General features: G+C 42.5%; 1 protein-coding gene across 4 annotated transcripts; it reads right to left on the minus strand.

Annotated features, from left to right (window-relative positions):
- Positions 1-2,421: 2,421 nt before the first annotated feature.
- Positions 2,422-23,648, minus strand: LOC140454414 (NACHT, LRR and PYD domains-containing protein 3-like). 4 transcript variants are annotated; one of them, XM_072549116.1, is made up of 9 exons: positions 23,542-23,648; positions 23,141-23,225; positions 21,873-22,042; positions 17,943-18,114; positions 17,778-17,843; positions 14,113-15,859; positions 10,219-10,305; positions 8,602-8,769; positions 2,422-3,975 (listed from the first exon to the last, which is right to left on the minus strand). In XM_072549116.1, exons 2-9 carry the CDS (start codon positions 23,202-23,204, stop codon positions 3,888-3,890), a joined length of 2,562 nt encoding a protein of 853 aa, XP_072405217.1. In that variant the 5' UTR covers positions 23,205-23,225; positions 23,542-23,648; the 3' UTR covers positions 2,422-3,887. The 4 variants fall into 4 exon arrangements, with proteins under 4 accessions (XP_072405217.1, XP_072405218.1, XP_072405221.1 ...); XM_072549117.1 differs by lacking the exon at positions 23,542-23,648 and adding an exon at positions 23,375-23,533; XM_072549118.1 differs by lacking the exon at positions 2,422-3,975 and having other exon boundaries at positions 8,705-8,769; positions 10,215-10,305.
- Between the last annotated feature and the right edge of the window lie 2,812 nt (positions 23,649-26,460).

Raw genomic sequence — 26,460 nt, forward strand, 5'->3', positions numbered from 1 at the left:
TGGGAAGTGAAATTTGAATATTTAGCTGAGTGTAGCCTGCATTGAACACATGGGTGCACAATGAGATGCTGGGTCCTTTCCAGTCTTTACCATTGGACGATGCACCATTTGTTGAACTCTAAGACTGAATGGAGCCTTGTGGAGATCTGTGTTAGAGGCAAATATTTAACAGACAAATCAACAAAATTGCCTTTGGACTCTGACAAGTTGACCCAACCCTGCAACCCGACATGAGATAGGGACCAGAGATGTTCAAAGTGAAATCACAGTGAATGCAGTGGAAGCATCAAAAAATGGCCTTTTAGGGACTGGGAGGGAGATTACTTAATTAATCTTCCCTTACAAATGTGATTTCTTTCAGAGTTTTGTTAGTGGGATCTCTGCAAGTGTCGGGGTCTCCAGTGTATTTGATGAGAGTGGGACAGGCACACATTGTGCAGATGGTCACTGGTTCCAAACTACGACCTGATCCTGACTGATTTTACATACACTGTTGATGCAGACCCTATCATTCCCACAGGGGAACAGTTACAGCGCTGACCAATCTCTGACCCAGTATCAAACACAGACTGTCCACTTTGGTGGCAAGAACAGGAAGGCAGATTACTACCTCAATGGAATCAATTTAGGTAAAGGGGCAATACAAAGAGATCTGGGTGTTCTTGTACACCAGTCAATGAAGGCAAGCATGCAGGTACAGCAGGTAGTGAAGAAGGCTAATAGCATGCTGGCCTTCATAACAAGAGGAATTGAGTATAGAAGCAGCTGTACAGGGGCCTGGTGAGACCACACCTGGAATATTGTGTGCAGTTCTGGTCTCCAAATTTGAGGAAAGACATTCTGGCTATTGAGGGAGTGCAGCGTAGGTTCACGAGGTCAATTCCTGGAATGGCAGGATTGCCTTACACGGAAAGACTGAAGCGACTGGGCTTGTATACCCTTGAGTTTAGAAGACCGAGAGGGGATCTGATTGAGACATATAAGATTATGAAAGGATTGGACACTCTGGCAGCAGGAAACACGAGGACCAGAGGACACAGCTTAAAAATACGGGTTAGACCATTTAGGACAGAGATGAGGAGAAACTACTTCACCCAGAGAGTGGTGGCTGTGTGGAATGCTCTGCCCCAGAGGGCAGTGGAGGCACAGTCTCTGGATTCATTTAAGAAAGAGTTGGATAGAGCTCTCAAAGATAGTGGAATCAAGGGTTATGGAGATAAGGCAGGAAGAGGATACTGATAAGGAATGATCAGCCATGATCTTATTGAATGGCGGTTCAGGGTTGAAGGGCTGAATGGCCTACTCCTGCACCTATTGTCTATTGTCGAAAGTCTAACGCTGGGAATAATTACACACTTGAACATATGGTTGTTTGTGTAATAAACATATGTTTAAGACAAATTGAATATAGCTTTATGTACAACTGAAGACAGGTAATAATAAGAAATAATTAATAACAAACAGGTTTATTGTACAATTGAACAAATTGCAGAGCATGGAGTACAGGAGTTGGAATGCCTTGTTGCAGGTGTACAAGAGTTCTTTGAAGAAGTAACAAAGAGGATTGATGAGGACAGAGCAGTAGATGTGATCTATGTGGACTTCAGTAAGGCTTTGACAAGGTTCCCCATGGGAGACGGATTAGCAAGGTTAGATCTCATGGAATAGTGGAAGAACTAGCCATTTGGATACAGAACTGGCTCAAAGATAGAAGACAGAGACTGGTGGTGGTGGAGGGTTGTTTTTCAGACTGGAGGCCTGTGACCACGGGAGTGCCACAAGGATCCTCTACTTTTTGTCATTTATATAAATGATTTGGATGTAAGCGTAAGAGGTACAGTTAGTAAGCTTGCAAGTGACACCAAAATTGAATGTGCAGTGGACAGCGAAGAGGGTTACCTCAGATTACAACAGGATCTGGACCAGATGGGCTAATGGGCTGAGAAGTGGCAGATGGAATTTAATTCAGACAAATGCGAGGTGCTGCATTTTGGGAAAGCAAAGCTTAGCAGGACTTATATACTTAATGCAAAGGTCCCAGGGAGTGTTGCTGAACAAGGAGACCTTGGAGTGCAGGTTCATAGCTCCTTGAAAGTGGAGTCGCAGGTAGATAGGATAGTGAAGAAGGCATTTGGTATGCTTTCCTTTATTGGTCAGAGTATTAGATTAGATTACTTAGTGTGGAAACAGGCCCTTCAGCCCAACCAGTCCACACCGCCCCGCCGAAGCGCAACCCACCCATACCCCTACATCTCCCCCTTACCTAACACTACGGGCAATTTAGCATGGCCAATTCACCTGACCTGCACATCTTTGGACTGTGGGAGGAAACCGGAGCACCCAGAGGAAACCCACGCAGACACGGGGAGAACGTGCAAACTCCACACAGTCAGTTGCCTGAGGCGGGAATTGCATCCGGGTCTCTGGCGCTGTGAGGCAGCAGTGCTAACCACTGTGCCACCGTGCCGCCTATATATTGAGTATAGGAGTTGGGAAATCATGTTGCAGCTGTGCAGGACATGGATTAGGCCACTGTTGGAATATTGCATGCAATTGTAGTCTCCTTCCTATTGGAAAGATGTTGTGAAACTTGAAAGGGTTAAGAAAAGATTTACAAGGATGTTGCCTGGATTGGAGGATTTGAGCTATAGGGAGAGACTGAACAGGCTCGGGCTGTTTTCCTTGGAGCGTCGGAGGCTAAGGGATGACCTTATAGAGGTTTACAAAATTATGAGGGGCATGGATAGGGTAAATAGGCAAAGTCTTTTCCCTGGGGTTGGGGAATCCAGAACTAGAGGGCATAGGTTTAGAATGAGAGGGGAAAGATATAAAAGAGACCTAAGAGGCAACTATTTCACGCAGAGGGTGGTACGTGTATGAAATGAGCTGCCAGAGGAAGTGGTGGAGGATAGTACAATTGCAACGTTTAAGAGGCATTTGGATGGGTATAGGAATAGGAAGGGTTTGGAGGGATCTGGGCCGGGGTGCTGGCAGGTGGGACTAGATTGGGTTGGGATATCTGCTTGGCATGGACAGGTTGGACTGAAGGGTCTGTTTCCATGCTGTATGACTCTATGACATGAGTGAGGTCACATTTGGAATACTGTACACAGTTCTAGATGCTCTACTGTAGAAAGTAACTATCAAACTAGAAAGAGGGCAGTAAGGATTTACTAGGATGTTACCTGGACTGGAAGGTTTGAGCTACAAGAAGAGATGAGATAGGATGGGACATTTTCCCCTGGAGCGCAGGAGATTTAGGGGTGACCTTATACAGAACTATAAAATCATGAGAGACGTAGATAAGGTAGGTAGCCAGCAGCTTTTCCCCAAGGGAGTCTAAAACTCTGGGGCATATGTTTAAGGTGAGAGGGGAGAGATACAAAAGGGTATAGAGAGGCAGTTTTCTTTACACTGAGGATGGTGAGTGTCTGAAATGGGCTGCCAGAGGTGGTGGAAGTGAGTGCAATTTCATCGTTTAAGAAACATTTAGACAGGTGTATGGATGGGTTAGATACGGGGGGTACATGGACCAAACACAGGCAAAAGGGACTAGTTTAACGGTGAAAAGTGGACAGCATAGCCACGCTGGCCGAAAGGCCTGTTTCTATGATGGCGATCTCTCGGACTCTTTTATAAAAGCTTCACAGTCACAGCTCCATCTCCCTGTGCTCGACGGTGAATATCACCCACACATCGACACTCACCAACTGCGACTGAAAGTTTCTACTGAATACTCCACATCGTTCCCATTCTATTTCAGAATTCCAGGAATTGTTTTTCTTGAGCCAATGTAATATCTCATGTGTTTCACTTGATGGAGGTGAGAGAAATACACCTCTCAGTAATATCAAGTCCAAATAGTTAGCAATTTCTTGATCCTTTGATCACACAAATACTCGGACACCAGCCCTGCATTCTCTCAGTGATCGGAGCTGCTTCTTTCCATCTGAACTGAACTGATTCCTCCATAATCTAAGAAAGAAATTAATGATTAATAACCAACCAATTAATAAAGTTCAAATGACAGAATCATTCATAATTTTCCAATTGAAACACACATTTTGAAATCAATCTTTGAGCAGCTACACAGTAACAAATGGGTGTAAGTGGTGGGGGAGAGAGAATCTAATGAGCTGCTGCACACACAGACAGTGCTGTAAGAAACTAAGGTGTTGATATTTGGGGAATGATGTAAATTGAGGATGTAGTTGGACTGGGGGAAATTGCATTGGACTTGTAATGCAGTGACCTAGAGTACAAATACCAGCAACTGTCTGAATTTTATCTCAGATAATTAATCCATCTGGAATTGAAAGTTAGTTTCATAGTCACCATTGTCAAACCTAATCAGTGATTGCTGTAAATACACATCTGCTTCACTCATGTCCATCACCAAAGGGAATCTGGGAATCTTACCTGGTCTGGCCCAGAGGTATTTTCAGAAGACATTAAATAGTTCTGACTGATATATAATGTGTGGTTAAACATGTATGTTTCAGATATGAATATGGAATGAAAATGGGATGGATATCTGGTTTCAACTTCGGCACTAAAAAGTTTACAACACACATAATTAACACGGTAATGACTCCTTCCTAACGACTGGTATCAAGACAGATATGGGCAAGGATTTTTATTTTGCTGATTTTTCATCAATTCACACTGAAATGTCGATTGCACTTTGAACACCACCTCAAAGACGTGCTTCAAATGGCAAATGGCAAAGACTGGGGAGCATCAGATTCTCAGTAGCAACACAAGGGACCAAATTCGTTAATTCGTGAGGACATTGTCAACCAGACTAGACCTGAAACTCACGCAAAGGGAACCAATAAGAAATAACAACTTGTTTCAACTTAATGAGATGGGAATCGCAGAGGCCATGGGGCTCAGCAGGAGAAAGAGCATCCACCATAGGGTGGTAGTGAGAAGTGACTGAGGAAAATTCTGGGAGTTGAATCACTAGAACAGGGAAGGAGATTGCTGACTGTTCAGTGTCAAAGAACAGCTGGATTAACCCCTGGAAAGGGAGGGTAAACAGCAGTGTGTGTGATTCAGGCGGGAACTAACAATCAACAACTTTAAGGCAGAGCAAAGAGTGTCTTTAAGCAAGGTGACGGTCCTCCAGGAGCAGTTGATGTTTGTCTCGGTGTGCGTCCCGGGGAACAGAATGAAGAGCACAGTCTTGCGTCATGGAGCTACTCAGGACGAACCTTGACAAAGGCCACTGCATCTTTCTCCAGACTTCCTTTGCAAAGACAAATTCCAGAAGGAGATGTGTGACAGTCTCTCTCCCTCCCACAACCCCTTAGAGAGTAGCATGCTGAGGCGAAGAGAGAGAGAGAGAGAGAGACAGACAGACAGAGGCAGAGAGAGAGAGAGAGACAGAAAAAGAGAAAAAAAAGAGAAGAGGATTCAACGACAGGAGCAGGGCTGTCGAGTTGCCTACATGCAGTGCCTTGGTGAGACCACACCTGAAGTCATGTGTATAGTTTTTGTCCCTTATCTAAGGAAGGACATTCATGCATAGAAGGAATACAACAAAGGTTTCCCAGACTGATTCATGGGATAGCAGGACTGATGAATGAAGAGCGACTGGATCAGTTAGGACTATTTCCACTGTAGGTTAGAATAATATGGGGCACCTTTTAGAAACCGACAAAATTCTAACAGGAAAGGTCAGGGTAAACACAGGAAAGATGTTCCCAAGGTCCAGAACAAAGGGTCAATGTCTAAGGATCTGGGGTAGGCTATTTCGAGCTGAGATGAGGATAAATTTCTTCACTCAGGTTGAGGTGAGTCTGTGATATTCACTGTCAGAGAGAATGTTTGTTGGCTAAAACACTGAATGGTTGGAAAGAAAAAGTTAAATATTGTTCTCAAAAAGAACAGAAATTTCTGGTGAAACTCAGCAGGTTTACAGATAGAGAAACAGAGTCAGCTGTGAAGAAGGATCACTGGACTCGAAACATTAACTTTACTTTCTCTCCACAGATGCTGTCAGGCTTGTTGAGTTTCTTCAGCAATTTTGGCTTTTGTTTCAGGTTTCTACTATCTGTATTTCTTTGCTTTAGTATGTCATGTTGTGGCTGTGCAGGCCATTGCTTTGGCCACTTTTGAAATGCTGCATGCAGCTCTGGGCTTCTTGCTATAGGTAGGATGTTGTGAAAATTGAAATGGTTCAGAAAGGATTTACAAGGATGTTGCTGGGGTTGGAGGGTTTGATCTAGAGGGAGAGGCTGAATAGGCTGGGGTTGTTACCCTTGAAGCATGGGAGGCTGAGGGGTGACCTTATTGAGGTTTATAAAACAATGAGGAGCATGGGTGGGGCAAATAGACAAGATGTTTTCCCCAGGGTTGGGGGAGACCAAAACTAGGGGGCATAGGGTTAAGTTGAGGGGGCAAGATTTAAAAGGGTCCTAAGGGGCAACTTTTTCACACAGTGGGATGGTATGAGATTGGAATGAGCTGCCAGAGGAAGTAGTGGAGGCTGGTACAATTACAGCATATAAAAGGCATCTGGATGGGTTTATGAATGCGAAGGGTTGAGGGGGATTAGGGCCAAATGCTGTCAAATAGAGTCTGTGATGATGCTGCTCCTTTAACAAGGTTCTTTTGCACTTGGTTTTCTTCCCCCCAGAGAGATCGTAAAAGACACAGGTTCCAAAAGGTTTGGGTTTCAAAGGGTTTTCGGGCCAGTTTGATTATAGCTACAGATACTGCCTCCAGCAAAAAGTTTTATTTTTAAAAGAATTTGTGCAATGAAAGGGGAATGGTCACTTCCCCCAGCTCAGCTTTTCTCTGGTTTGATTTGGTTTTTGGACATCTGGCTATTCACTGAAAGCAGACAGGGAGTGTTTTGAGGCTGCTGATCCAAGAAACAGTTACGTGAAAGAAGCAGGTTCATGCTGATCCTCTCTGTCTGACATCTCTCTCCTGTAAGACCCGGTGTTTGATGCTACCTTTTGCGCCACAAGGTGTTTATGGGGATTGTTGCAAGTATAGGGAACAACAGGTAAAGTCTGTTTGGTTTTTGGATAGGTGAGGCTATTCTGCATTCAGTTCTCTTTGCTTCTATTTCATTGGGTAATCTTGTAAATAAATTTGGTTTTGTTTAAAACGAAGTGGATTGACCAATGGCACCTCTCCTGGAATATCCACTTTACACTTTCTTAAAACAACGAGCAAAGTTAGGGTCTAGGCTACTTTCTTGAAATGTTTTGAGGGGGTCTGGCTTGGTCCATAACAAGTCAGAGACATGTACAGCACAGAAACAGATCTTTCGGTCCAACTCGTCCATGCTGACCAGATATCCGAACCTAATCCAAAAATCATTCAACACCAGGTTATAGTCCAACAGGTTTAATTGGAAGCACTAGCTTTTGGAGCACTGCTCCTTCATCAGGTGGTTGTCCGGAGCAGCGCTCCGAAAGCTAGTGCTCCCAATTAAACCTGTTGGACTATAACCTGGTGTTGAGTGATTTTTAACTTTGTATACCCCAGTCCAACACTGGCAGCTCCACATCCTAACCTAATCTACTTCCATTTGCCAGCGCTTGTCCCATTTCCTTCCTATTCTTGTGTCCACCTAGATGCCTTTTAAACATCATAATTGTACCAGCCTCCACCATTTCTCTGGTTGCTCATTCCATACAAGCACCACCCTCTGCATGAAGAGGTTGCCCCTTAGGTCCCTTTTCAATGTTTCCCCTCTCACCCTAAACCTCTAGTTCTGGACTCCCCCATCCCAGAGAAAGACCTTGTCTATTTACCCTAACCATGGGACTCATTATTTTATAAACCTCTATAAGGTCACCCCTCAACCTCCGACGATCCAGAGAAAACAGAGTTTATTCAGCCTCTCCGTACAGCTCAAAGCCTCCAACACTGACAATAACTTTGTAAATCTTTTCTGAACCCTTCCAAGTTTCACAACATCCTTCCTCTCGGAGAGACACCAGAATTGCGCAGAATATTCCAAAAGTGGCCTAACCAATGTCATGTACAGCTTCAACATGACCTCCCAACTCCTATACTCAGTCCTCTGACCAATAAAGGAAAGCATACCAAATGCCTTCTTCACTATCCTATCTACCTGTGACTCCACTTACAAGGAACTACGAACCTGCACTTCAAGGTCTCTTTGTTCAGCACAGTCCCCAGGACCTTCCCATTAAGTGTATAAGTCATGCCCTGATTTGCCTTTCCAAACTGTATCACCTCACATTTATCTAAATTAAACTCCATCTGAACTAGATTAATTTGGGGTATCTGTTCAACATGGACAGTTAGACAAAAAAGCCTGTTTCTGTGCTGAACATCTCTATAACGCCAGGCAGATAAAGTTCTTCAGGGTTAAAGGGGTCAAGGATATCAAGGAGAAAACAGGAATAGGGTTTAAAGTTGGATAATCATTCATGGTATATATAATGATAGATCAGGGTCTATGGGCTGAATGGCCTGCTGCTGTTCTGATTTTCTATGTTCAGGTGAATTAATATGTTAAGCACCCCTGAAGAACTTGCTGTGGACATGACTTAAGGAAATTATTGTTTACAATACAATGGAAATGTTTAATGTTTTAACATATGCACTCACTGAATCAGCTCCAAATTCTTGCAGTTGATGATGAAGTTTCTCATTTTCGGAATGCAATCATCTGTGAATTTATTTCCATCCAGGTATAGCATTGACAATGATTCGCTCTGACTAAATGCCATCCTCAGGTCTTCAATGCAAGCTAATGTCAGATTGTTATCCTGCAAACTAAAGATTGATAATTACAAATCAGTTTTCAATACAGCTTGAAAAGATAAAAGAAATTCCACTGAGAAGGAAGAGCAATAATTGGATCAGCATAACAAAGTGAGAAAGCTTTTGAACCATCAGCCTCCTTTTCATTTTATTTGACTCAGTAATGACAAACTAATAATCAATTAACTTTAATGCTTTTAGTCTTTAACACTATTATTCCTTAATTGAAAGGCATTACTCTTAATTTTGAAAAGAATCAAACAGGGTACAGTGCAGGAGGAGGTGATTCGAGGCTCCGAATGAGCAATTCACTTCCTGCCACTCTGTATCCCGTGTCCCTGTGCACTGGGCCTTTCCATATCAAAGTTTAATTCCTTTTTGAACACTTCAGTTGAACCAGCCTCTGCCATGATGTCAGTCAGGCACAACATTCCAACCTTAACCAGTCACTGTGCAGAAAAGATGATCTCACATTGTTCTTGCTTCTTTTGGCAATTTCTTGAATTTTTGTGCTGATATACTTGATCATTTCATGGCAGTGAACAGTTTATTGCTACCGACTCTTTCCACTGAAATTATCATTTTTAATACTTCATTCAAATTACATCACAGCTTCCTTTCCTTCATGGAGACAGATCCAATGTTTGCAATCTATCTTCAGACCTTATGTTCATGATCCATGAAATCCTTTTCATGAGTCATTTCTTCCTTTCTCCGATGTCCTGCATCTCTCCTCAAGCATTGTAACAACGTGGGATGTAAACACATCAGCTTAGGCCAAATTGTATTAATTGAAGAAAAAAAATTAACTTTTTTACTTTCGTCTCTGAATCTTAACAACTCTTTTTGTTGAGAATCTGAAAATTGTGCTTCTCTAGTTGGAAGTGTGGTTTGAACTGGCTCCTGAATGATGGCTTAACTGTAACTTTAAAATAATGCTCTTTCCTCGATCTTTTAGCTAACGACCCTGTCCCATCATTCAGCATTTTAAACATCTCCATTGGTTACCATGTGACCATAATTTCCACAAAAAGATTCTGATTCAATTTCTCCCTAATATCTTCCTGTTGAAATTTGATTGAAGTCTAATATATACTTGTGCAGAACAGAACAGAATACTCCAGGTGCAGTCTAGCAAGATCGAAGAATGTGGTGCTGGAAAAGCATAGTCGGTCAGGCAGCATCTGAGAAGCAGGAAAATTGACATTTCGAACATAAACCCTTCATCAAGAGTCCTAATGAAGGGTTTATGTTCAAAACATCGATTCTTCTGCTCTTCGGATGCTGCCGGACTGGCTGTGCTTTTCCAGCACCACACTCTTGACTCTAATCTCCAGCATCTGCAGTCCTCACCTTCCCCTATATATTCAACAGTGGTCATGCCAAAGATACAGCAAATTCCCGACTTGCCACAAATCATTGCACATAAAATTTGGGGTTAATGTTGGGAAGATTACCTACTCCAATCGCTTTGTTTTGCATTCCGAATGCACCAAAGATGCAGACAAAATGTTGACTCCTGTATCTCCAATGTTATTGTCATTCAGCCTAACAGACAAGAAGGAAAAAACAATCTCTCTGATTAACATAGCATAAACTTCACCTTACAGAAACTCCATCCAATTGATTCTCATTGACACACTGAGGCATGGGCAGATAGAACAGTGTTGTGCAGTATTAGAAAACAGATTGAAATCTTGCATAACTATTCTGACTGAATTAGTTGGTGACTAGTGAACACATATTTCAAACAATACGGCTGTAGCAGACATTGGTTAGGCCCCTGTTGGAATATTGTGTGCAATTCTGGTCTCCATCCGATTGGAAAGGTGTTCTGAACTTGAAAGGGTTCAGAAAAGATTTACAAAGATGTTGCCAGGGCTGGAGGATTTGAGCTATAGGGAGAGGCTGAACAGGCTGGGGCTGTTTTCCCTGGAGCATCGGAGGCTGTGGGGTGACCTTATAGAGGTTTACAAAAGTATGAGGGGCATGGATAGGCTAAGTAGACAAAGTCTTTTCCCTGGGGTTGAGTATTCCAGAACTAGAGGGCATAGGTTTAGGGTGAGAGGGGAAAGATATAAAAGAGACCTAAGGGGCAACCCTTTTCACGCAGAGGGTGGTATGTGTATGGAATGAGCTGCCAGAGGATGTGGTGGAGGCTGGTACAATTGCAACATTTAAGAGGCATTTGGATGGGTATATGAATCGGAAGGGTTTGGAGGGATATGGGCCGGGGCTGGCAAGTGGGACTAGGTTGGGTTGGGATATCTGATCGGCGTGGACAGGTTGGACTGAAGGGTCTGTTTCCGTGCTGTACATCTCTATGATTCTAAAAGATATTTCGATAAATACATGAGAAGGAAAGGTTTGGAGGGATATGGGCCTGGAGCAGGCAGGTGGGACTAGTTTAGTTTGGGATTACGTTCAGCATGGACTGGAAAGGGTCTGTTTCCATGTTATTTGACTCTGACAAGTTGAACGCAAGACAGAAAATTGATTGTCTTCTCTCCAATTTTTTTAAACATTTGTGCAATTATATTCCATTGAACTCATCCATATGTAATCCAGCAAAGAGTAAAAGCAATGGTTAATTGTGAGGCATTATTGCCCTGCTTGGATAACACAACAAAGAAAAAGACTTATAGACATCAATCAATCAATAAATTCCTGCATCTCTATTGTATTTAACAATACACAAGCCATGTTTTCAGTTCCAAGCAGAATGGATAATAGTTCATCCCAACAGTCATGTAAAATATGTGGTGATGAGCTGCCCAATCTCCCTCCTGCTGAGGTGAATGGTGAATTTTGTGCTACCACAAAGGGCAGATCATGCCTCCTGTAAATCACAGACTGTTGAACCTCTATTTCAAACCCACCCTGACCCTCACCCGTAACAGTTTCAGATACATGAATGGCAGCCTTGCTGTGTTAGCAACGTATTCTACATTGAACTAGGTACAGCATTCACTTACTATTTATCTAGTGAATGGTTGGGTCAAATACAATACCAGATTAGCTTTGGTTTGTAAAAGTAAACTGCAAAGGATGATATTCATCTCTGCAATGGCACACAATTGGTAACAGAGATTGGGTTCAACAGTTTGATTTGCCACCTGATCTCCATTGCTATTCTCTGTCAGTGAACTGTGTTCAGACACACACCAGGTCTGTTCATTTAATTGAGGGCCTCTTAGGATTAGTGTTCAAACATTCGCCAACTTTTCATTTAATTTATTATTTCATCAATTTTGATTTGTAGCAGTGAACTGCAATGAGCTGGAAATGATCTTTGGATTGTGGACAGCAACTTGTGTTTCAACAAAACAAACAAGCTGCTGTTTGTTCGCGAGGTGGGGCCTCACAGTTAATGACAGGTTAGCTCTTGATCAATAGGATCCTGTAGATGTTTCAGCACGGTGGGAGAGCAGCACATTGAACCAGATAAGAAATGTTTGGGCATTGATCAGGCCAGTACCTGGGAATTGTTGTGAATAAGCCTGGGATAGAATATAAAATCAAAAGAACTGCGGATACTGGACATAAGAAACAAAAACAAAAATTGAGGGAAAAGCGCAGCAGGTCTGGCAGCATCTGTGGATAGATATATTTTGGTCCAATGAGCTTTCCTCAGAACAGCAATTTCCATTTGTTTCTGGGAGAGAACGACATGGTCAAACATAGACATAGATCACGGTTTAAGTTGGTTTTGGGACTGTGCTTTTGAGAGAATGAACCTAGCTATTGATGTTACAGCATGAAGATTTAAATGCTCCCTGCCTAACCTTGTACTTTATTTCAGAATTTCAGTCCTCAGAGTGAATTCAAAGGTGGCACAGATCGATATCTTCAGAAAATTAACAAAGAAACCATCAAATATACATTGAGAATAAGATATGAAAACCACTTAATCTGGCCAGTTTTGTTACTTTATTTTAATTATCCCTTCACTGTGTTTATTTGTCTGTCTGTCTGTCTTTTGTGTGAATTGCCCTGGAAACAAGGCTATTGGTTTCAAACTTTGTTGTTTAATTTTGCTCTGCTAAAGTTCCTATATTGGTAATAAATTGCTTTTTTCTGTTTCAGTTATTAACCCACCGTCTAGGTTTCATTATCAACAGAGTCTGCGATTGGTTATAAAGTCTGGTTAGGAATTGTTCAGGTTAAAATCTTTGAAGGTTTTAATTTTACTCTGTTGTGAACACAGAGGTACGATGATTTGGCTCGGTTCTTTGTTTCCTTGTCATAGCACTAGTTAAAGACTTTGCCAGACTCCTTGTGGCTTTTGAATGTCTCACAGTGTAAGACCAACTAAGTTAGCCTGGTGCTTTTTTTTCTATTATAGTTTTCACTCAGTATCAAGGTCAATGCAGTAGTAGCATTAAAAATAAATAAAAAGCATGGAAAACTCCTTGACTCTCAGAAAAAAAACGAATAGTAATTGTGATTCAGCTACGATAGTGACAAATGGCTCAACAATTAGCACTGTTTCCTCACAGCACCAGGGATCTGGGTTTGATTCCACCCCTGGGTGACTGTCAGTGTGGAGTTTGCACATTCGCCCAGTGTCTGCGGGGATTGCCTCTGGGTACTCTGGTTTCCTCCCACAGTCATCTATGTGCAGGCTAGATGGACTGATCGTGCTAAATTGCCCATAGTTTCCAGGGATGTGCAGACTAGATGGGTTATAGAGTCATAGAGATGTACAACAAGGAAACAGACCCTTTGGTCCAACTCATCCATACTGACCAGATATTCTTAATTAATCTAATCAAATTTGCCAGCATTTGGCTCATATCCCTCTAAATGATTCCTATTCATATACCCATCCAGATGCCTTTTAAATGTTGTAATTGCACCAGCCTCCACCACTTCCCCTGGCAGCTCATTCCATACCCACACTATCCTGCGTGAAGAAGTTGCCCCTTCAGTACCTTTTAAATCTTTCCCCTCTCACTCCCAGATCCCAAGGAAAAGACCTTGCCTATTTACCCTTAACATGTTCCTCATGACTTTATAAACTCTATATATAAGGTCACCCTCAGCCTTCAATGCTCCAGGGAAAACAGTCCCAGTCCATTCAGCCTCTCCCTTAGGTCAAACGCTCCAACCCTGGCAACATCCTTCTAAATCTTTTCTATAGCCTTTCATGTCCCTTGGGAAATGCAGGGATAGGGGAGGGGTCTGGATGGGATGCACTTCAGAGGGTTGAAGCAGACTAGATGGTCCAAATGACCGTTTTCTGCTCTGTAGAGATTCTATGATCCTATGAAATTCATATCAGTTGGAATTTATAAGAGAAAATCAATGGGTCATTGCTGACATGTTATCTAATTTCATCCGGATCAAACATACCTTAGAACTTTGCACTTGTGGATTGCAGGGGCCAATCGTTTGATCCCCTCCTCCTGAATATAACATTTCTCCAAATTCAACTCCATCACTGATTCACAAAGTTGTACAACATGAGACATTATAAAACAGTCCATTGGGTTCAATCTCAGTGCATTCTTTGGATTGGAGTCCCCAAAGTTCAAACGTTCCACAGATCCAATGGTCTTCTGAACTAAAGCTCTATTCTGAGACTCCGACAAATAATGGAATGTGTTCAGCAGTTTCCTCTTTCCAGTGACTCTGTCCAGGTTTTTGATTTCTGCCTGAACATTGGCCTGCAGCCAGTCTATCACCTGACAGGTCGTGTGATGAGACAGCGGACCCAGGAACGGTTCCAGATTTCGGGATGAAGTGGGTGTTGAAAGACCAACTAAAAATCGAATAAAAATCTCAAACCGACCATCATCCTTCTTAAAAGCACAGTGAAGCATTTCCACCACATTCTGATGCTTTGGACTCAAATACTGAGCCAGGGCGGCCAAGAATTCCTGGATGGTAAGGTGGAGAAATGTGTACACAATGTTTTTAGCTGTGTCATCCCTTTCCAAGATCTCCATCATGAATCCTGAAATGAATTTGCTGGACTCCAGCTGATGCTGAATGAAGTGATTCTCATTAAAAACAATTCTCCTTTTCGAAACTCCCTGGTAAGCCAATTCCCCGAGTCGCTGTAAAACCATCCGCTGGTCCTCAACATCTCGCTTGTGGTTGTCCAAGAGGTTGGAAAGGTAGATGGAGAAAAGTTGAGTGATGGTTTTGGGAAGAGGTTGCTTGCACTTCAGCTGTGTAAAGAGCGGGCCTAAGGTTGAGCAAATGATCCAGCAATATGAAGGGTTGTAGCACATGGTGTACAGGATCTCATTCTCCTCGACGTGTTTGAAGACATTGGTAGCGAGTTGCTCACTGCCAAAAAACTTTCTGAAAAACTCTTTTCTTTCATCAGCAAGAAAGCCCAGGATCTCAGCCCAAAGGTTGACATTGGCCTTTTCCAATGAGTTAAGGGCAGTCGGCCGGCTGGTAACCAGCACAGAACAACCTCTGAGCAGCTGTTGCTGTACCAGGGAGTGCACCATTTCAAAAACTTCACATCTGCAGTCAGGCGCAACACAGTGATTCGCAGAGACATCACCAGCCACGTGGCCAGTGAAATCAATCTGGTGTTTGTACTCATCTAATCCATCAAAAACCAAGAGAAGATATTCAGGTTTCATCCAGATATCTTCAATTATCTTTGCTAAATAAGGGTACTGATCCAATACCATTTCAGTCAGAGAAATGGCTCTGTTGATGGCATTAAGATTTCGAAATGTGAAATGTAGAACAAATTGGAACTGAGGATAGATGTTTCCTGCTGCCCATTCATGGACCATCCTCTGCACCATTGTTGTCTTACCAATGCCAGCCACTCCGCTAACCACCGTGGTGCCAGACAGGCTGGAGTGACCAAAACTGCTCCTGAATAATTGATCAATCCGGATTTTTTCAAGTTCACTGGTGACGTACTTCCGCTGCCATTCTTCATGTTCTCTGCCTCTGGAAAGGAGCTCATGTTCCACTAGTCTCCGTTCACGCAGAGTGGAAATAATGATAAGCTCTGTATATCGATCAGTGAGGGAAATGGTCGTTATTTTGCTGTCTCCTTTGATGGTGTGTTTGAACACATGCTCGGTTTGATGGAGGAGGTGTTGCTTGTGTTGATCTTGCATACCTTTCATGACAATGATCAAAATTATGTTGGCATTGTTCTTATTTGTTAATTAACTACATTAAAACAATTAACAAGAAGCAAGGAGTTTGAGTTGGGTAGCAATACAAAATATGGGAGTCAAATCCAAATTTTACTCCGCCGTGCTAGAAATTAATCTTGCCGAATAAATACTGAATGATAGTAGATTTTACATTATAACAGACAAGCCCCTCCACTCTATCGTCATCTCCATCTCCATTTGAGGAGAATTTAACACTGGAACATCTGAGAAGCCAAATATTATCACATTGTTCACTTATTATTATTTACTGCATTCATTTTTGTTTTGTCTGTTGTCCCTAGTGGAGATAGTATCAGAGTGTTTCTAATATTGATGTCTGCTTCAATCTCAGACAATTTATACCTAATGTAAACATATAGCCCACTGGCTGAATAGGGACTGTGCATAACTCTCACTTTTTCAATGCTTACTGTTGGGAACAGGATGAAAACCAGTGATACAATTAAATGTGCTATGTGAACCATAATTATAAAATAACACTGTCGATGTATAAGGATCACATTGGGATCTTCCACCAATTTTATCAACTCATTGTCCATTTCAGTGCGAAAGCTGAAGCCTCTCATTGTACAGTCTAAGATTGTATGTGAATGGACTCCCTATCTATTCTGAATCTTCGTGTGAATGTACCTATACCCAGTTTGACCCCATATTTGATTTCATGTTTTAACAAGTCCGAGACATAGATGAAGCAAATCTTATCTCGATATGAGCCTAAATATGTTTCCAAGTCAACTAATTGCCAGGCCAGACAATTGAGTACAGTCTTTGACACAGCCACCTGACGTCAGTAAGATTTCAGCAAATATGGGCTCTTCACAAATCCAATGTTTCAGTACTGTGTGTAGAAATGTGTTTCTGGGATATGTGACTTATTGAAAAACAATTCCTTATCTAGTCCTGGTTGATCAATTCGGTCAAGCTAATATCATTGTAGCCCTATTTGTGCCTTCATTCAATGCCCAAACAACATGTGTGCAATCTGATACATGTTGAACTCTACTACATATGCAGTTGGTAGAAATATGACACTTGGATGTTTAAAGATTCTGTTTCTATACGTGACCCATATCCTCACCTTCTTTAGGTCAATGTGTGTTTCAAGTCATTGCCCAGGGTGGAGCCGACATATGAATCAAGACCTTCTTCAACCAGTACATACATATCAGTTCACTCTGTCCACACTGTGGGACCATACTCTAACTTCTGTATTCACCAGATCTGACTTCATCAGTAACTAGTCTAGAACCAAATGTGATCCTATAAATGACATCATCTTTACTCAGTCTGTCATGTATTTGATTCAAGCTTTAACTGGGTCTGGAGCTCTATGTGACTCCAGCCCAATATAGACTTTGTAGACTCTGAGACTCTGGTGATATTGAGGTTTACATTTGCATAAAGGCACCCTAAGGCCGAGTATTGACAGTAAAAGCAAGACTTCTTTTCAGATCCTGATGTGACTGAAGGGAAAAGAAATAATGGCCTGACAAAGTACCAGGGAAGATTTTGAAACCAACTGACTTGCAAAGCTGATTGTGACCTTGTGGTTCAGCATCTAAAACTGGAAAGTTGGGCTCAGTCTGCTCCAGAGCAGCTGGGAAAATCAAAATTAGCATTCAGCAGTTTCCAACAAAGCTCAATATCACACATGTGGCATTGAATTTGTCCATGCCCAAGTTCCAGTTCATTTGCTTCGTGTTGTAACTTTGATTGCATTTTATAGAAACAGTTAATGGTAATAATTTGGAGGGTTTGTTTCCTTTCAGTGATGAAATGTGAGACACAAATAAAATGTTAGAACTTAATTAATGCAGTACATTTTTATGATTAACGATTACTTTTATTTTGACTTACCTTTGAGGTGATCTGATAGCTCTCCTTCCATCTCTCCGATGCGTGCATTATAAAGCAAGTCAAAACCTGGGAAAGATGTTTCATTTCATTAGTAGTGTGTGGCAGCCTCACCCATTAAAGAGGCAACCATGTTTGATTGCTAGAAATAATTGGACCGTACAATACCTCTGCTCTGAATTTCTTTCAGAATGAGTTTCAGTTTTGGCTTTGATTCTTGCATTTTCACCAATGTTTCCCAAAATATTCGTTCTCTGCAGCCATTGGTTTTGGTCACTGTGCTCAGAAGATGTTTTGCTGCTTCCTTTCTCTGTTGATGCTCTGACAGATTACGGATATACTGGAATAAAAGAGAAGAACAGGTAAAATAGAAAGGGAAACGGGAAAAGGGAAACAATAGATGAAGGAACGGAATGGAAGAATGAATTGATGGAGGAAATGAGGGAAAAAGATGGGAAAGAAAGAAACAAAGGAAGAACAATGGAATAAACCAGAAAAGGAAGAAATAGAAAGGAAAACAATGAAAGAGAGAAAATGATAAACAGCAGTGTCGGAATTGTGAAAAGCTGTTACATTAATGATGTTCCTTTGGTGAAGAATATTAATCTCAGCACACTGATGAGACCTTCCCTCCCCTTGTGAAGAAGTACTATGAGGGAGACATTAGTAGTAGGCAAAAACAAGGGCTGCAGATGCTGGAAACCAGATTCTAGATTAGAGTGGTGCTGGAAAAGCACAGCATTTCAGGCAGCATCCGAGAAGCAGGAAAATCGATGTTTTGGGCAAAAGCCCTTCATCAGGAATAGAGGAATCTATTGGATATGACATGAAACTTGCAGTTAACAAGTTATGTGATAAACAAAACCGGACTCTACAATATTGGAAGTGGAAGTTTTGGGGTTTGGGTTTGAATCCATAACACTTGAACTATGATGCGAACATGAGATCCATGTTGTCACTTTAATAGCTAGAACCACAACACCTTCATTGAATTCCTACATTAAAAGTGGACTAGTTTCACTGCTATATCCAAAGAAACAAAAAGGAAATCCAAAACAATAAATTAGAAATTTTGTAGGAAACATTGAAAAGTTTGTAATTACCAGGATTTTATTGCAGTAAGAATTGAAAGGATATCAACGGTCATTATGGTATTTGGGACAATTTGGGTAACTAGTTCTGATAACATCATGAAACTCCAATAATTGAAGTCATAAATATCCTTCAGCTCACCAACAGACACAATATTAACATCACTGCAACTGCATGAAGTTTTGCCTTTTCAACATGTGTGCTTACAAAGAACGAAGAACAAAGAGAATTTACAGTCCAGGAACAGGCCCTTCGGCCCTCCAAGCCTAAGCCGATCCAAATGTACTGTCTAAACCTGTCGCCCAATTCCTAAGCATCTGTATCCCTCTGCTCCCCACCTACTCATGCATCTGCCCAGACACATCTTAAATAAATCTACTGTGCCTGCCTCTACCACCTCTGCTGGCAACGCGCTCCAGACACCCACCACCCTCTGTGTGAAGTACTTGCCGTGTGTATCCCCCTTAACTCTTCCATCTCTCACCTTGAAAGCGTGACCTCTTGTTATTGAATCCTTCACCCTGGGTAAAAGCTTACCTCTATCCACCCTGTCTATATCCTTTATGATTTTGTAAACCTCAATCAGGATCCCCCTCAATCTCCTTTTTTCTAATGAAAATAAACCTAACCTACTCAACCTCCCTTCATAGCTAACACCTTCCAGACCAGACAATACCCTCGTAAACCTAAACTGCAACCTCTCCAAAGCGTCCACATCCTTTTGGTAATGTGGCGACCAGAACTGTACACAGTATTCTAAATGTGGCCGAACCAATGTCTTGTACAATTTTAACATGACTTGCCAGCTGTTATATTCAATACCCCGTCCAATGAAGGCAAGCATACTGTATGTCTTCTTGACCAGTCTATCCACCTGTGCAGCAACCTTCAGGGTACAATGGACCTGCACTCCTAGATCTCTCTGCTCATCAACTTTTCCCAAGGCTCTTCCATTCATTGTATAATTCACTCTTGAATTAGTCTCGCCTAAATGCATCACCACACATTTGTCTGGATTGAAAACCATCTGCCACTTTTCCGCCCAACTCTCCAGTCTATCTATACCCTCCTGTATTCTCTGACAGTCCCTTATGCTTTCTGCTACTCCACCAATCTTCGTGTCATCTGCAAACTTGCTGATCATACCAACCTTCCAGATCATTTATGTATATCACAATCAACAGTGGCCCCAACACTGACCCCTGTGGACCACCACTGGTTACCTTTCTCCATTTCAAGAAACTCCCTTCAACTACTACTCTCTGTCTCCTGTTGCTCAACCAGTTCTTTATCCACCTAGCTAGAACACCCTGCACACCATGTGACTTCACTTTCTCCATTAGTAAGGCATTTGATAAGGTTCCCCATAGTAGACTAAAGTCCATGCATACGACATCAACAGCCCTTCCTTCATCTATCAACTTGGTCACTTCCTCAAAGAACTCTAATAAGTTGGTAAGGCATGATCTCCCCCGCACAAAACCATGTTGTCTATCACTGATAAGCCCATTGTTTTCCAAATATAAATAGATCCTATCCCTCAGTACCTTCTCCAGCAACTTTCCCACCACCGATGCCAGGCTCACTGGTCTGGAGTTACCCGCAATATCCCTACTACCCTTCTTGTAAAGGGGGACAACATGAGCAACCTTCCAGTCCTCCGGCACCTCACCTGTATTTAAGGATGAGCTGAAAATGTGTTGCTGGAAAAGCGCAGCAGGTCAGGCAGCATCCAAGAAACACAAGAATTGACGTTTCGGTCATAAGCCCTTCTTCAGGGTTACTCTTCGGAGGGTCGGTATGGACTTGTTGGGCTGAAGGGCCTGTTTCCACACTGTAAGGAATCTAATCTACCAAGTCAAAAAAACTTCACAAGGGGTTGTAATTCCTCACTTTTGATGATCTGGACAGGACACTTCTTCAAGAGTCCCTCAACATTACCTGCCTCAGTGACATGAGTGGCACCTTACTGGTACTTGAACTTGAACTTCATAAGGTGACCTGTTTAAAACTTGACAACACATTTCTTATTTTTTTTAGATTCCCTACAGTGTGGAAACAGGCCCTTCGAAGAGTAACCTACCCGGACCCATTTCCCTCTGATGAAGGCACCTAACCTATGGGCAATTTAACATGGCCAACTCACCTGACCTGCACATCTTTGGACTGTGGGAGGAAACCGGAGCACCCGGAGGAAACCGACGCAGACACGGGGAGAAACGTGCAAACTCCCAGGCAGTTGCCTGAGGCTGGAATTGAACCTGGGACCTTGGTGCTGTGAGGCAGCAATGCTAACCACTAAACCACCGTGCCGCCCATGACAATGTTTCACTTATTTCTAGGTCGAGCCAAACTTAGCTCTCTCAGTTCTGAATGACACAATGACCATAGTGTTCGGGCTTAAACCAAAAGCTGCATACAACATAAACTGAAGAATTCCATCATAATCGATTTGGAAACGGAACTCAATGGGTATTCCAGTGTCTCCCTTAAAACCGCTGACCCCAATCCCTCCCCACCATGGTATTTTTATTTGTGCTCTCTGCTAGAATCTTGTTGCTTGCAGAGCACACACAAGCTATTCTTCCCAGTGAAATATTCATCATGGCATTTCTTCCATCTCGCTAAAACTGATCTGTTATCCTGACATTCTCTGTCATGTGGTTTTCATCATCACATGATTTCATCCACGAACCACTAAGCCATGGGGTCCCACCTCACTAATTTCCATTTTGCTCTCAGTTCATTATCGGTCCTTCAAGTAAACAACTTTTCATTATTTTTTTTTCTTTTGAAAAAAATATTGTTTCAGTATTTTCTATTTTCTGGTGCATTTTTATTTTTGTACCCCTGACCCTTACTTTTACTGTTTTTCATATCATTAATGAAATGCACAACCTTGTTACTTTTCCTTAAACTTCCAAAGGTTCCTTCAAATACATGCCCACTTCAATCATTTTACTGATTAATAATAGAATAATGGAAAAATTCTATAATATAACTTACAGCGTAATTTCCATTGCTCAATGAATCAGTTGCTGTTAATGTCAGGGCAATGCTCTCCACCAAGTCTAATATTGCATCCTCCAATCTCTCACAGTAGAATCGGGTAATCAGGTTTAACTCCCTGTCGCTGTAACTATTCAGCAATTGACTAATTCCTTTTCCATCACCGTCTGTCAGAAGAAAGTGAACAAAACATGCAATTAAAAAATCTGATGTAAAAAGCTAAAGAAATATCACACCAAAAACCTTCTACTTTCAACCATTGATACAAAATATTAATTTGCAATAAATAATTGTGCGATTTTACTTGCAGACTCTTCCTGTCTTTATGTAGCAATTTCACAAGGATTAATGGTCTCTTTCTCCTCCTACATGACAGAGTCAAAAACTTAAATTGTTTCAGTTCTCATTAGTTATTTCTAATCACTCTGCCCATAGATATTACACATTTAGGGTAGCAGGCTGAACTTGAACACACTTAAGAATTCTAACCCTGCACCATAGGAGCCCTTCATTGCTGTGTTTTATTAGTCTATATTTCTACCCAGAAGTGTTATCACACAAAAATGAGTTCTTTCCCACTGCAACTTCTTTTTTTTGTATAATGAGCAGCCACCACCAGTAAAAACTCATGTATATCCAATTGATGATTTACAAGCGCAGCCTTTTTTGGGCAATGCAATACCAAATATAAACGTGGCAGCGGACGTAGTAGGAAGAGAGGGAAGGGATAAAGTCGAAATGGAGTTGGACGGGAAATAAAGCACTGTATGCCTCTGTGGTGTTCCATCCCTCTAAAGGCATTGAGATGGACATTCTGCGCCCCATCTCCAAGGACACCCGGGCTTGAATGGAACCACAGAAGGACAGATAGTTACCTCCCTCCACAGTCACACAGCCAAGACCTGTTTACAACCAGCCTGGCCATCCAATTGATGTTATGAGCTGGTTCAGTAAACTGAATTGTGTTTCCATGTAGCAGGATCGTGAGCCTAGATGATCTCTCCTGCTGCCACAGATCATGTATGAGGGGATAAAACAACTGTTTTTGTTCATAGGTGGTCTGCCCAGTGGCCAAGCACCAAATACCATTCATCTGCAAGTTGTGCTCAGGCTATGCAGTCTCCTGAGATGCCTGCCATGCTGTTTCCCATTCTGATAGCAACAGTTACTTCTCAGCCTTTCCTGAAATTGTAACATTCTATCCTGGAGGGTCTGATACTCATCAGGGAATATTGCCAGTAACACAACTGATCTTTGAACTTTACCTTTTCCATTTCTTCCTTTCATTGAAGTACATTGTATTTGTCCCACATTTACTCCATCCGTCATAATTTTGCATTTGTTCACAAGCTAAACAAAAGAATATGTACCATTGTTGTTAGACTGATCAAAATGCTGGCGGAATTTTGTTGCTGCTGCTATTCAACAAATGGAAGCAAACTACATTCTAATAACAGCAAATAGATCGTGTTGATATCAAAACACTAAAAATATTTAACTGTATTGATTAAGATGAAGAGTCATCTAGACTCGAAACGTTAGCTTGTTCTCCCTCTGTGAATGCTATCTGACCCGCTGTGATCTCCAGCATTTGTTGTTTTCAGTTCCGATTCCAGCATCTGCAGTCATTTGTTCCCGCACCTTGATTAAGATCTCAGAGTGTTACCTTCTGGTTATATGATTGTCGTAGAGATCGACAGCACAGAAGAAGGTGATCCCGATTTATCCCCTTTTTCACACCTCTCTCAGTGACAGGTTGAGCAGATTAATATTTAACTGACACTGTCAATACCCAGCACAGTCAAGGCTTCCTGTGACCCGGCATGAAACGGTCTCACTCAGTGGGAGCTTCCACATCAATCCCGAAGGAGCGGGCTCGGGTTTGAGGACACACCTTGAGGGGCTGAGGCAGCGGAAGGAGCTTCCGGGGCCAGACCTGGAGGGGAGTGACGTCACAATGCCAAAGTAACGTTTTGGACAGAAGGGCTGCTGATTGGGCAGTAACGGTCAGATGACTCACTCTGTTCTTACCTGAAATCTCCATTCACCTTGCCCTCCCCATCAGGTTTAAGGGCAATGGGAGTCAGGCTGGTGGGGGAGCAGTACAGTCCTGGGATTAAGAGTGGGACCGAGACTGCTATTTCTAGAATTAATTGCATATTTATTGTTCTTTAATGAGATTTTAATTCTAGGGCTATCTAGTTTACTGTAAGTTAATTTTAACAGGCATTAATTTTCAATGAAATAGTTGTTAGAAGATTAAAATGGCAGTACACTGGGTAGTTTGCTTATCATGTTGAATGTGGGAAATACGAGACAGTTCAAACAGTCATGCCAACCAAACCTGTGGGAACTGTCCAGTTGGAGCTTCTGTCAGATTACATGGGTCAGTTTGGGGACACACTTCGGGGCATTCAGGAAAGTGGGTGGTGGGCGTCATAGACAGGAGTTTTATATCGTGGTCACTACCAAGGTTCAGGCAGGTAGCTGGAAGGACAGGCAGTTGGAGACTGGGACACCCTTGTGGCTAAACCATCTCCAACAAGTATACCGTTCTGGATGTTGATAGGAGAGGAGTGGAGTGGTGGATAGGGCCCGATCAGGGGATAACAACAGCAGCTGCCAGAACAGTGCTACCACAGCTGGCACTGTTGTTCAACAGGTAGGATCAAATTACAGAAAACCAGTACTAATAGGGGTCTCCATAGGCATTTCTATGGCTGCAAAAGGGACCAGGAAGGTGCATGGTCTCCCTTGTTCCAGGGTCAAGGGTGTCTGTGAGTGGGCATAGAACATTGTCAAAAGGAACAATGAGTTGAAGCTGTACAGGACATTGGATTGTTTCAGAGAATATCTCTGGGACACTTTTGGAATATTGTGTGCAATTCTGGTCTCCCTCCTGTAGGAAGGATTTGTGAAACTTGAAACATTTCAGAAAAGATTTGCAGAAATGTTGCTAGGGTTGGAGGATTTGAGCTATGGGGAGAGGCTGAACAGGCTGGGGCTGTTTTCACTGGAGTGTTGGAGGCTGAGGGGTGATCTTATAGAAGTTTATAAAACCATGAAGGGGCATGGATGGGATCAATCGACAAAGTATTTTCCCTGGGGTGGGGGAGTCCAGAACTAGAGGGCATAGGTTTAGGGTGAGAGGGAAAAGATAAAAAAAGGGACCGAAGGGGCAGTGTTTTCACACAGGGTGGTGCTTGCATGTAATGAGCTACCAGAGGAAGTGGTGGAGTCTGGTACAACTACAGCATTTAAAATGCATCTGGAATGGGTACATGAATAAAAAGGGTTCAGAAGGATATGGACCAAGGTGCTGGCAAGTGGGACTAGATTAGGTTAGGAAATCTGGTTGACATAGATGAGTTGGACCAAAGGGTCTGTTTCCATGCTGTACATCTCTATGACTCTGAGTAGCCAAAGAGTGTGGTACAGGTTGGTATGAATAACATAGGCAACCCCTCTGGGGTTCACATCTCGGGATTAGTCCATGTGCCAGTGAGGCGAGGAATAGGAAGACAGTGCAGTGAAAAACATTGCTAAAAGGCTGTCGGATGGAGGGCTTCCAATATGTGGATCGTTGGAATGTCTTCCAGGGCAATTGGGACCTCAACAAGAAGGAAGGATTTAACGCAAATTGGAGAGGCACCAATATCCTGGCAGGGAGGTTTGCTGGTGTCACTCGGTAGGTGTTTAAAGCAGGGTGGGAGAAAGGGAGGACTGCAGATGCTGGAGATCAGAGTCAACTGTGGTGCTGGAAAAGCACAGCAGGTCAGGTAGCATCTGAGGAGTAAGAGAGTCAACGTTTCAGTCATGGGCTCTTTATCAGGAATGAGGCTTGTGGGCCAGGGGTCTGAGAGATAAATGGGAGAAGGCTGAGGCTGGGGGGAAATGTAACTGGAAATGTGTTAGGTAGGTGAAAGTGGCAGGGAAAGGTGATAGGATGGAGTGGATAGGTGGGAAGGAAAATGGACAGGTCAAGAGGGTGGTGCTGAGTTGGAGGCATGGGACTGGGATAAGGTGGAGGGAGAGGAAATGAGGAAACTGATCCATATTGATCCTGTGTGGTTGCAGCATCCCAAAGTGGAAGATGAGGTATTCTTCCTCCAGGTGTCGGGTGGTTTGGGTTTGGTGATGGAGGAGGCCCAGGACCTGCTTGTCCTTGGTGGAGTGAGAGGGGGAGTTAAAGTGTTCGGGGGGAGGTGTATGTGGGATCGATGTGGATTTCATTTATCTCTCAGTCCCCCTGAACGACAAGCCTGATTCTTGACGGAGGGCTTTTGCCTGAAACATCGAGTCTCCAGCTCTTCGAATGCTGCCTGACCTGCTGTTCTTTTCCAGCAGCACACTCTCAATGAAGTAGAACAGACAGGAAGAGGTTACTGAACACTGCAGGACTGTTGATCTGAAGTGAATTTGTTCTATTACAAGGATTATGGCACATTAAACAGATGAATTTAGGGCTTGGATTCATGCAAATAACTATGACATTGTAGCTATTACTTGGTTCAAAGAAGGAAAAGAATGGTAGCTTAATGTTCTATATTTTGTCATGCAAAATAGAGAGGGATGTAAAAGATGT

This window comes from Chiloscyllium punctatum, chromosome 29 (assembly GCF_047496795.1).
Source record: "Chiloscyllium punctatum isolate Juve2018m chromosome 29, sChiPun1.3, whole genome shotgun sequence".
Lineage (NCBI taxonomy): Eukaryota > Metazoa > Chordata > Chondrichthyes > Orectolobiformes > Hemiscylliidae > Chiloscyllium > Chiloscyllium punctatum.

Bases quoted from the DNA above. Each gene is read 5' to 3' on its own strand.
- LOC140454414 (XM_072549116.1), bottom strand. From the start codon at position 23,204: ATGACGGATGGAGTAAATGTGGGACAAATACAATGTACTTCAATGAAA. The intron at 18,115-21,872 runs GTAAGTTATATT...CTTTTATTCCAG, and splicing joins TGAGCAATGGAAATTACGCT to TATATCCGTAATCTGTCAGA. The intron at 3,976-8,601 runs GTGAGTGCATAT...TTTCTTTCTTAG, and splicing joins AAGAATTTGGAGCTGATTCA to ATTATGGAGGAATCAGTTCA.